Source organism: Tursiops truncatus, chromosome 9 (genome assembly GCF_011762595.2).
Source record: "Tursiops truncatus isolate mTurTru1 chromosome 9, mTurTru1.mat.Y, whole genome shotgun sequence".
NCBI lineage: Eukaryota > Metazoa > Chordata > Mammalia > Artiodactyla > Delphinidae > Tursiops > Tursiops truncatus.
The window spans coordinates 29,876,190-29,888,724 of record NC_047042.1 but is presented as its reverse complement, the minus strand read 5'-3'; the positions used below and the strand labels follow the sequence as shown (position 1 = coordinate 29,888,724).

General features: G+C 44.7%; 1 protein-coding gene across 3 annotated transcripts in view; it reads left to right on the top strand.

Moving 5' to 3' along the window:
• ABCB1 (ATP binding cassette subfamily B member 1) overlaps positions 1-12,535 on the top strand; it is a 102,031-nt gene that overhangs the window by 85,028 nt on the left and 4,468 nt on the right. For all 3 annotated transcript variants that reach the window (XM_073809619.1, XM_073809618.1, XM_073809620.1), the window contains 4 exons: positions 535-675; positions 3,327-3,483; positions 3,975-4,172; positions 11,818-12,024. In XM_073809619.1, coding sequence (XP_073665720.1) covers positions 535-675; positions 3,327-3,483; positions 3,975-4,172; positions 11,818-12,024 — 703 coding nt within the window. The remainder of the gene's footprint in view (positions 1-534; positions 676-3,326; positions 3,484-3,974; positions 4,173-11,817; positions 12,025-12,535) is intronic.

The following is a 12,535-nucleotide window of genomic DNA, read 5'->3' as shown; positions in this document are numbered from 1 at the left end:
CTCCCCTAGAGGCTTAGTGCTTCTCCTTTCTTCCTTTAACACATGATTCATAAGGTACTTCCATTGCATAAATAACAATCCAACTTGACTCCTGGGTCCCCAAGGGCAAGAACATGCCTGGTTCTTTTGTGTTGGCCCTTCATGGTCCCTCGAGCTTGTGGTTTTGGGTCAACGTGTGTTGAACGAATGTTTACTGTAGAGTACGTACGTATTATATGTCCATGGGTGGGGGAAAGGGAAGGAATTTATTAATCCCTAACAAACTCTTCTTGTTGTCTTTGGCTTATTTTAACTTGACCTTAATGCTTTGAGGTGTGGTTACTTCTCCATTAAAGATGAAGACACTGAGGTTCAGAGACAAGGTATTTTCCTAAATTCTCACAAGTGGTGATGTGAGGACCGAACTTAGTGTTTTGGAGACGAAACCCATTTTTGTCTGCTACACCTTCATACCCCACTGCTAACCCATGAAAGGTTACGTTGTAAGGACTGAGAATTGAAAGTCAAGTAAGTTTCAGAATGTCTTCTTTTCAGAAACTCTTTGAGGAAAGCACACATCTTTGGAATCACGTTTTCCATCACCCAGGCAATGATGTATTTTTCTTACGCTGGCTGTTTCCGTTTTGGCGCCTACCTGGTGGCACATGGCATCATAGACTTTCAGGATGTTCTCTTGTAAGTATGGGGGTCGTCTTTATAGTTAACTCTAGGAATCAAACCAAGGCGCACATTTCATGCCTGGATAGAAAAGCTTACTGTGAAGCTTCATGAAGAGATTTTGGTGATTCAGAAGATGGCATTTTGCCTCTGAATCTCCGTGTATTATCCTGGAAGCATCTCATTTCATTTGGGGAATCTGTGTCTGCCCTTCTCCCCGATGCTGACTCACACATTTGACCTTCTTGAATCCATGGCTAGCTGGGGTGGTGATTCAATGAGGAGTTTCCAGAAGGCCTGGGTGTTTTGGGAAGAAGCCTAACCCGGGGCCAAGTACCTGGTTCCTTTAAAAGGATTCTAAACAGGGCGGCCAAAGAATGAGTGTAGAGCACTGAGTTCTGAGAGCCCCGGAAGATTCCAGGATAAATGTGCTTTCTTTCATAAGAGAAAAGCAGTTAGAAGGTAAGAGCTGGGGAAATGCAGAAATGACAAAGGAAGCTCGATTGGAGTATCTGCCCCATCACTGTGAATGCAGACAATTGTACCTCAGTCAGGAGGAGAGAGACCTGGACTTAACTAATATTTCTAAAATACTAAAATATGCAGTTTGGTAGTGAAAAACACGTGTCATTTTTCCGAGTGTCTAGGCTTGGTGATGGCTCAGCTGCCCTTTGATACCGTGATTAGTGGTGATACAGTTTTACATTTAAAGCGGCATCATCGAAGCCTGGGAATATGTGTTAGTGTAATATTTCCATCCTGTTTAGACATTGACTTGTGCGTGCATGACAGTTTTCTCAGGATGACTCCACCAGAAGATTTAAAATTTCCACTCAACATCTTTCTGAGAATTGATATGCAGGTGCTATTTATAACTATAACCAAAAGATCAAAACCAGGCACCATTGGCATCGGTGCTTTGATGAGATAATTATCTGATATATCGCTTTACTCTGAGGTTAAGGTATTCAATTGATGGAAATTGCTGACTCTTGGACTTGCAGATTCGGAAAATCCATCTTCCAAGTAAGGAATAGGGGAGAGCTGGCTGAAGAGCAGTCCATTTTAAACAGATTCCACAGGTCTAAATGATAACAAGACCAAGATGAACCATCTGTGTGATTTATGTAGAGCTATTAAAAAGAAAAAAACGCTGTGTGCTACATTAACTCAGGAATAGAGGCCAAAGGAATGGACCTGATGGACTCATGGCATTATTCTGGGAGATTCCTAATATTATACTCACTGTTTAAAAAGGCTTTTTTTTTTTTTTTGCGGTACGCGGGCCTCTCACTGCTGTGGCCTCTCCCATTGCGGAGCACAGGCTCCGGACGCGCAGGCTCAGCGGCCATGGCTCACGGGCCCAGCCGATCTGCGGCATGTGGGATCTTCCCGGACCAGGGCACGAACCCATGTCCCCTGCATCGGCAAGCGGACTCTCATCCACTGCGCCACCAGGGAAGCCCTAAAAAGGCATTTTGATAAACGTGTCCAGAGAAGGGCGGCTGAAATGTTGAAAATGAAGGGACTTATCGAAGATGCTAAGGGTTTTGAAAATAATATTCCAGTACTTTGAAGGGCTGTATTATGCAAAAGGATGTACGTTTTTCTTGGTTTGAAAAGGAACTTTTTAACAATAGACTTCCTCAATCAAACTTCCTCCGTCCTAAAACCAAGGATGGAAGCTAGCTTAGGGGATGTGCCCTGGCACAAGCATTGAGAGCTGGACTTGACATTCTGTGAAGTCCTTCCCAACTTTAAGCTGCTATGACTCCCATGTCATAGATTAAGAACGCCGATGCAGGGAATTCCCTGGCGGCCCAGTGGTTAGGAGCTGGCGCTTTCAGTGTGGTGGCCTGGGTTCGATCCCTGGTGGGGAAACTAAGAACCTGCAAGGCGTGGGGCGTGGCCAAAAAAAAAGAATGTCGATGCGTCTTGCAAGCAGCATGATAGCTGACTCTTTAAGGAACTCTCTGCGGTACAGTTCACAGGTTTTCTAAGAATCTGATGTAATCCAGCAGAACGCCTATATCCGTTATTGATTGCCACAAATAACGCTGCATGACAACCACCCACTACCCCCCAGTGACACACGATAATAAACATTTATTTTTGCCCTTAAGTTTGGGGGTTAGCTGGGCAGTTCTGCTGATCTGGGCATAGTGGATCTCAGCTGGGCTCGCTCTTGTGTGCAATGGGTAACAGGCTGGTTGGCTGGGGCCCACGGCACTCTTCTGTCTGTGCCTTGTCCTCCAGCAGCTAGGTGGGCTTGTGGTAGTGGCAGGGAGAGAGAGAAACATGCACGGCCCCCTGAGTCATAGGCTTGGACCTGGCAACAGTCACTTCCTCCACATCCTGTTGGCTAAAGCAAATTCCAAGGCCAACCCAGGTTCAAAGGGTAGGAAAACAAATTCTCCTTCTTCAGTGGAGGAGCTGCAAAGTCACTTACAAGAAGGTGAGGACACAGAGAGAGATGAAACATGGGGTCAATTTACAATCAGTCAGTTATACCGATATGAACTTATAAGGAAAAGTGTTTGGTTTTTTTTTTGAAACTTTTTGACTAACGTGTTGTGACTGTTTGAGACAGTGCTCTCTGGGTGTAGGAGCGTCACCTTTCTAGCATTGCAGTCCTAACTCTTTGCACATTTTGCCTTTGTCGTTGGCAGAGTGTTCTCAGCCATTGTCTTTGGCGCGATGGCTGTGGGTCAGGTCAGTTCATTTGCTCCTGACTATGCCAAGGCCAAAGTGTCAGCAGCCCACGTCATCATGATCATTGAAAAAGCCCCTGTGATCGACAGCTACAGCACGGAAGGCCTGAAGCCGGTCAGTTTGATGTTTTGATTATGTGATCTGCTCCTAACTGATGAATTTTAGTATTCCAAGTGGAAGTTTAATAAAATCTGTGCTTTTTTTATTTGGTGGTAATAAAATGAAAGTTTCTCTGTCCTTTTAGTTCCTTTTAGTAAATGCTGATAATACAAGTTAACGTCTAGTACTTTTGTAGAACAAAGCCACACGGATGTAGAAATACTGCCCATTTTATACACAAATCCTGCTAATCAGGTTTTATTATATGTAGGTGACCCTATTCTTGGGGAACAGATTTGAGTTTTCACATTTGTATTGTGTTAATGAGACATGCTATGAAAACACTGACCCTTTTAGATCTTATGTATTACATTTTCGCAGTTACAAATGAAGCCTGACTGTAGTACAAGTTCACTACCTTCTGATACCTCGCGGTAGAGAGGGTTGGCTATTGTGAATTTTCAGGATTGCAGCAATCAAATTTACTGTTATTGTTCTGATTTTAGAATACAGTGGAAGGAAATGTGACATTTAATGAAGTCGTGTTCAACTATCCCACTCGACCAGACATCCCAGTGCTTCAGGGGCTGAGCCTCGAGGTGAAGAAGGGCCAGACGCTGGCCCTGGTGGGCAGCAGCGGCTGTGGGAAGAGCACGGTGGTCCAGCTCCTGGAGCGGTTCTACGACCCCTTGGCTGGAACAGTGGTGAGCACACTTTTTTTTCTTCTTTTTTAAAAAAAATTTATTGGAGTGGAGTTGATTTACAGTATTGTAAATCACTCAGCAAAGTGATTGAGTTATATATATACACATATATTCATTCATTTTCTTTACCTGTATAGGTTATTACAGAATACTGAGTAGAGTTCCCTATACTATAGGGAGCATATACAGTAGGTCCTTGTTGGTTACCTATTTTATATGTAGTAGTGTGTGTATGTTAATCCCGGGCTCATAATTTATTCCTCCCTGCCATGTTTCCCCTTTGGTAACCCTAAGTTTGCTTTCTATGTCTGTGAGTCTATTTCTGTTTTGTAAATAAGTTCATTTGTATTATTTTTTGAGATTGCACATATAAGTGATATTATATGATATTTGTCTTTCTCTGTCTGACTTCACTTAGTGTCATAATCTCTAGGTCTGAGCACACTTTCTTATTCAGCTCATTTCAGTTTTTTCATCTTCTAAATGCCTAGATGTATTTTTTTTTCAGATTTTTTTTTTTTTGATGTGGACTCTTTTCAAAGTCTTTATTGAATTTGTTGCAATATTACCTCTGTTCCATGCTTTGGCCTTTTGGCGGTGTGGCATGTGGGATCCCAGCTCCCCGACCAGGGATCGAACCCGCACTGGAAGGCAAGATGTCAACCACTGGACTGCCAGGGAAACCCCTGCCTAGATGTATTTAATTCTCAACTATAAGCCGTGGCTTTACAAACTTTTAAACAGTAGTCCCACTTAAAGTCTGACATCCTAGATATAGTCTCCAAGCTGTGTCCACTGCCCCAGCCAACTTCTCCAGCCTTTCCCTCAACCCTGCTACTCTACCTTCCTCTGCAAGCAGCCTTTTTACCAGCCATCCCCCTTCCCTTGGTTAGGTCTCAGTTTACATGAGCAGATGCAGGAAAAAAAGCCAGAAAGACAGAGGAGGGGTGCTGAGAGAGACTAGTAAGATGGAAGCCAGGGATGGGAAGGGTTTCAACAAGGAGGAGGTAGTCGGCACTGACAAATGCCGTGGAGAGATGGGGTAAGACGGAGACTGAAAACACATGGGAGGATTTGGCAATGAATGGGCTGCCTCTGACATTTCACAGTCTTCTCAGTGAAGTGATGGTGGTAGGAAACAGTTGAGCATGGCTGAGGTGTGGTCAGGAGGGGAAATGGAGACTGAGCGAAGTGTAGATTAGCTAGAAGATCAAAGGAGAAGGAAAGGAAAATAAGAGTGGAGAGGCAGAGCCCAGGGAAGATGTTTAGCATGGGGAATCTTGAACATTTTTATGGCTGAGGATGAGATAAAACCATTGATGGAGAGAGGGAATTCAAACATCTTCTAAGGAAAAAGAAAAAAAGCGAGATCAACAAATTTGGGAAACAGAAAAAGAACATAGAGGGATTCTCCTTTGTTTCCTGAACTAAAAGAGTAAGTGAAGGGTCAGATTTATTCATGCAACATTCAATAAACTGTCAGTAAGTTCGTGTCAGGGACTGTCTTAGGTACTGGGAATGACATAGGAGTCTTGAAGGGAGTAGTGACATTTTATTACTGTTACGATTTTTTGGCCGTGCTGCACAGCTTGTGGGATCTTAGTTCCCCAACCAGGGATTGAACCCGGGCCATGGCAGTGAAAGCACGAAGTCCTAACCACTGGACCGCCAGGGAACTCCTGGGAGTAGTGGATTTTTTTTTTTTTTTTTTTTTGCGGTACGCGGGCCTCTTACTGTTGCGGCCTCTCCCCTTGCGGAGCACGGGCTCCGGACGCGCAGGCTCAGCGGCCATGGCTCACGGGCCCAGCCGCTCCGCGGCACGTGGGATCTTCCCGGACCGCGGCAGGACCCCGTGTCCCCTGCATCGGCAGGCGGACTCTCAACCACTGCGCCACCAGGGAAGCCCGAGTAGTGGATTTTTAAATGTCTATAATGGGGACTAGGAAAAGAATCAAACTAGGTAGGAATGGAATTCAGAGGAAAACATTTTCATTATGTAGGCACTGAGTTACTGGTCAAACTCAGAGGTGATATTCAAAATATTCAACAACTGGAATGGGCCTGGGCACTGTCCATCCAGGATGGACACCTACTTTGGATAGTCAGACCGATGCTTGCCAGCTCTATATGGGCCCTACTTGCGTTAATGATTGATGTGAAAAGAGAATTTTCATCCTGTAGGCCAGGGCCCTTTTCACTTCCCCACGGTAGTCACAGTTATCATAAATATTTCTTATTGTATTCACAGACAGTTATGCCTTTACTCAGTCCATTCTTTGACAGTTGTGGAAACTTTGTTCCTCAAGCTTTGTTCCTTATTTGTACTACCTTGTTTTATATCTTCTGTGAATTCTGACTTCAATTTCGTGGTTGAAGTTTGGGCAGAGAACTCTCAATGAAAACCTTGCTGACACAGGAAGCAATCAGAGGAGGAAATTTTAGCTCTCAGACACTGATCGTGGTCCTTAAGAGACATTTCTTAAGCAGTGTGTTAAATGTTGAGCTCTAATGAGTTACAGGGGATGGTGTCTGTCCTCAAAGATTTCAACTGAAGAGATGGGACATATCCTTCCATGAGTTCATTAAAGAAGATAGGCCTAGAGCTAGTTGTTAAGGGATAATTAGAGCTGGTTGCTTAAAGTTGTAAGGGTGAGCAATCAAGGCATCGTTCGATGAAAGAGATGACCTGAGCTGTGGCTGATGACTGATTTGTTCCCAATGCAGCATATAGGCCAGTTTGGCTGAAATAGCAGATTTAATTAGAGTCATGGTTCTCAAACTTTTTTGATGATAACCCACCTAGGAAAGACCAAAAGAATTCCCCCCCACCACCCTTACTACACTCACAGTCACTGTAGTGGGAAAAAACACTTGGCGTTAATAGTGTTGGAGTTGAAAACAACAATGGTAAACATACGTGCAGTAATTAGACAAGAAGAAAGTCAAGAAATGAATGATTATTCTCCGTGTTCATAAGCACAAGGGGAGCGAAATTTAAAACATGGACCGTATCGGTTATGGTTCAGTGTAGGAAACAGAAGCTGCTCTAGGTATTTCACGCAGATACATATTCAGTAAGGGGCATTCGGTGCTTACAGAATCACCGGAAGGGCTGGAAGAGTGGAAGTAAAAGTCAAAGTCAGCACTCCCAACATTCAAATCACAGCATCTCAGCTGGAGTCCTGTGGCCAGGAGGTTGTAGGAAATGATGCCAGTGTCACAGCTGCTCCAAACCTGAAGACACAAGACCAGTGTCTGGGTGTTGTAAAAACTCCCGTCTGCCAAAACACAGGTGTTAGTTTACCACGGCCTCTGTCTCCCAGATTTTGCACACTGCATCTCACCGGTAGAACCTCAGTTACTTCTAGAACCAGGAGCGAGCCTGGGAAACAGTTATTAGTCCTCCACTCCCTTGATATGTGGAAGGACAGACGCAGAAGAATATGGAAATGAGTGCTGAGTGTATAGGACAGTAACCATCTCAAGACAACACTGATCATGCCCTGAAAACAAAGTGTCCTCCTCCATTGCAGGGAGTACGGTGATCTGCTCCTGTGCATTTACACTAGAGCTTCGAAATACTGCCAAGTGCTCCACAGCAGGCAGACCTCTTAGTGGAAGTGCCCTTGATACACATTAGTAAATGTGCCAGGTTTTGTTTATGAATGTCAATTAGTGACCCTGAATAACTCAGTTAATAGGTTATTAGTTCTTTCTTTTTTTTTCTTTTTTCTTTTTTTTTTTTTTTTTTGCCACACCTTGTGGCATGCAGGATCTTAGTTCTCCCACCAGGGATTGAACCCACACCCCTTGCAGTGGAAGCTTGGAGTCTTTTTTTAAAAATATTTATTTATTTATTTATTTGGTGGGTTGCACCGGGTCTTAGTTGTGGCAGGTGGGCTCCTTAACTGCAGCTTGCCAGCTCCTTAGTTGCAGCATGCAGTCTTCTTAGTTGTGGCATGTGGGGTCCTGAGTTGTGGCAGGCCAGCTCCTTAGTTGTGGCATGCATGTGGGATTTAGTTCCCTGACCAGGGATCGAACCCAGGCCCCCTGCATTGGGAGCTTGGAGGTCTTATCCACCGTGCCACCAGGGAAGTCCCAAAGCACATGGAGTCTTAACTGCTGGACCGCCAGGGAAGTCCTATGATTTGTTCTTGTTGCCATAAAAAATGAGTCTATGCATTTGAGCATCATTTGATCATAATGATCATTTGAAGCAAGGACTTGACCCTGAGGAGGTCGGGAAATCCTCATGACCATCAACGAGCCTCGAATCACACTCTGAGAAACATTGACCTGAGCAGAGGTTCTCAAGTTGGTGTGGATCATAATGGCCTAGAGAGCTACTAGAGAACACAGCCACCCCGGCTCATTTATGAAGGTCAGGACCTAGCCTTTTCATTTTTATGATTTTTCCCAGGTGATTCTGATGCCAACCAGAGGTGGAGAACCTCTGAACTGATAACTTTAAAAGGTTTAGATCAAATTGTGGCGAGTCTTGCAAAACCAAGCTATGGAATTGTTCAGAGAGTGGAGTTTCCAAGTTTGGTGGGGCCTGAAAGTTATACAATTTCAGGGACTCTACTTGAAAGAATACGAAGTTATGAACACACAATTAGATATGAAAGTGAGTATTTCCTTCAAATGAGAAAAATTCACAACAAAATATTGAAACCTTAAAGATTCTGGTCCCTCTCCTTTTTAGGCAGGTTATCCTAAATGCTTACCCAGAAGAACTGGGCTCCCTTCCATCCAGAACACCGTTCAGCTCCCAGCATTTGCCTGCAAACGGGCGTCCTTGAATCTTAAGTTCATTAGCTTCACTGAGACTCACTCTGGTTTGAGTCTTCCCCCGACCTATCCTTTCTTCCCTTGCCGGCCCATGCTATGCGCTGCCACCAGAGTCCTCTCTCCCCCTTAGGACACAGTTAGCAGCCTGTTGTCTGGGTATTACCCAGTGGGTGCCGGGGCTAAGATGGAGACATTGCTCTTTTGAGGGAAGACAGAAAGTATTTTTCAATTCTGAGACACTGTGTTGCTAAAATCCAACCTGTAGTGTGTAGGTCCGATCCGAGCTCCCTCAGTCACTAAGAGTGTGACCTTGCACAAGTGACTTAGCTCTGCTCATGTCCTCATCGGTAAAATGGGGATTAAACTCGCATTTACCTCGCGAGCGTTGTCGTGAATATTAAACGAGAGAAGGCATGAGGTGTGCTTACAACAGGACCTATAATATAGTCGATGCTCAATATTTTATCTATGATTTACCATTTCAGAGTCAATACATACAGCAGGATAATACAGATTTCACATTTGATTGTGCTACTGAAATCAGGTAGTAGATTTAAGTTTGGAATAGAGATAGCTCGTCATTTGAATTTAGCCTTTCATTGTTTTTGTTTATTTATTTGTTTTTTGGCCTTCCATTGTTATTGTCAGTGTGTTATTGTCAGTGTGTTACTTTAAGTTTTTATTTAGGCCAGTATCTTTTTTTTTTTTTTTTAATCCCGCCATGCCACACAGCATGTGGGATCTTAGTTCCCCAACCAGGGATCAAACCTACAGCCCCTGCATTGGAAGTGCAGAGTCTTAACCACTGGACCGCCAGGGAAGTCCCAGGACCAGTATCTTCTGAGCAGTGTTCACTGACGCCCTGGACTTCCTTGGTCTTCCCTCAGAGGGCCATCTGCCGCAGCCAAAGAAGCTCTGCGTTGATCTTTTTATATTTGGTCTTCTAAACGTGTTTCCCCTAAGGAAAGGATTCCTAGCAAACACAGGTTTTAAATAGTTTGTAGTTGCTGTGTGTAGCATGGGGCTGAGGAGGCCCAAACGTCTTCTTGTATGCAGTGTGAGGGAGAAGCTCATTAAAACTTGCTGGGATCAGTCATATTTGTCTGACTGTATTCGTTTGATGGTGTCTATTTTTTCTTCCAGGGGTATAAGCCTGGGAAAAAAGTTTTTTAAAAAAACTACTCTTTCTTTCCTCAGATTTCCGTTTTTCACACTGTTCCATCTAACAAGATCTGCTGTTTCGCCACATACTTGTATGGTTTTTCCTGCCTCTCTTCACTCTCTACTTTCCACCTTCACTTAACACTGTGAGGAAGCCTGGAGCATAGATGCTTGGAATAGTCTCCATGGCAACCGGGCTTGGTACTAATGAGGTCATGCGTGTGTTTTCCATCCATCCTTGCACCTGCCAGCTTCACAAACAGAAGCTGTCTTCCTGCAGCAAAGACTGTACCCTACCCCTGGCCAGCTGTCTCCCAGAGGCACCCAGCCAGGTACACGGGATTCAAAGTGTATATATAGCTCAGGACATACTCATCACCACTATTATAAACGCTCAAAGCTGAGTCACTGATGTCTTCTTCAGGGAGGATGAACAGCTCTCACTTGAATGCCAGCGTTCTCTTGCAAAGTAGGTCTTCGGGGCAGACACATCTGCATCAGACAGCAAGGATTATTGTCAACCAGGCTGTATGGGTACACCCCAGGCTTCTGCAGGATAATCCAAGGGGAGACAGGTCACTAGAGAAAGGGCAGCCTCTCCCTCCAGCTCCTTTGGGTCAGATCCAAATCGCAGACAGTCCTTCACATACCCTGTGCCCAGCACTGTGCTCAGTAGGGGTCATACATGACTTCATTTAATCCTCAATTCTTTGACTTTAGGAATTATCATTCCCAGTTTACAAAGAAACTAAGAGACATTAATTCACATTCCTAAGATCAACAACAATTTAGAGATATAACAGCGACCTTCCGACGTTCACTTCTGTTTCATTTAAGTCCTCAAAAACGTGATCCTAACTAACAGGTCAGATCAGAAACGTGACCTACAAACCTATTCTACGGTATAGCAGTTAGTTATTTCCAATCTAATGGTGGCTACTTTTCCTGTGAAAAATCAGTGCATAAGAATAAGGATGTCAGAATACATCCCAGAATTAGAATGCATTTTATTAGTTTCCTGTGGCAGCTATAACAAATGACAGCAAATTTAGTGGGATGAAACGACACAAATTTATCTTAAAAATTCTGGAGGTCATGTGTCTGAAGTGGATCTCACTGGGCTAAAGTCACGGTGTCAGCAGGGCTCTGTGCCTTCTGAAGGCTCTAGGGGAGTCTGCTTTCTTACCTTTTCTAGCCCGTGGCCTCTTCCTGCATCTTCAAAGCCGGCAGTGACCGGTTGAGTCTTTCTCATATTGCTCCACTGTGATACACACTCTCCTGCCCCCCTCTTGCACAGTTGAGGACCCTTATGATTATGTTGGGTCCACCTGGATAATCTAAGGTAACCTCGACATTTTGAGATCAGCTGACGAGCAACCTTACATCGTAATTCCATCTACACTTGTGAATAACATTCGCAGGTTTCATGAACGAGAACATGGATGTCTTGGATGGGGGAGAGGTGCATTATTCTGCCTACCACATGCATAGGGTTGAAACAGAAGAAATATGATGGTTCCTCAAAGCATACAATTATGACCTTATTCAGTTAACCTTGACAATCCAAACGGAAAACAACAACAAAAGTCTCATAATAACTTGGCAGTCTTAGTGTATGAAATAACGATATTAATTTTGCTAAATTCAAAAAATGTGCTGGTTCTGAAGATGATCTGTGATCTCTTGTTTTCAGCTAATTGACGGCAAGGAAATAAAGCACCTGAATGTCCAGTGGCTCCGAGCACACATGGGCATCGTGTCCCAGGAGCCCGTCCTGTTTGACTGCAGCATCGGCGAGAACATCGCCTACGGGGACAACAGCCGGGTCGTGTCACAGGAGGAGATCGTGCAGGCAGCCAAGGAGGCCAACATACACCCCTTCGTCGAGACGCTGCCTGATGTAAGTCTCTCTCCAAATAAGGTACCTGGGAGCCTGTGGCAGCCCCCGTGGCCTATGCTTGTGACTTCAAAAGGGCTGGATCCCAAAGGTGAAATGAGCAACTAAAACACACGTCCACCTGTATACAAGCATCTGCCTGCACTTCCCATCCCCAGTGGATGCGATGTTTACCTGATTACCCGACTCACTCCCTGTGAGCAACCTTACCGAAAAATACATATGCCTGGGAGGCCTTTCCCTCCAAGTCTGGGTGTAGGGCCCACAGAAGCAAGAATGACCCTCCCCCACCATTTCTCTCTCAACCTTCCTTCCTTCCGCCTCCTTGCCGCTCTCCCCCAAGCCTCAAACCTCCCTCTGTGGAGTCAGGCCAGGCCAGGGAACTGGCCCCGTGCCAGAAAGAAGGCTCTGAGGAAGGCTGAGCCATTGGAGTGTCATCTCTCACCATTGCACATTCCATGCGCCCCAACCTCTGCTTGTAGGGCTGATTATTGAAAACTTCCCTGGGCTGTTG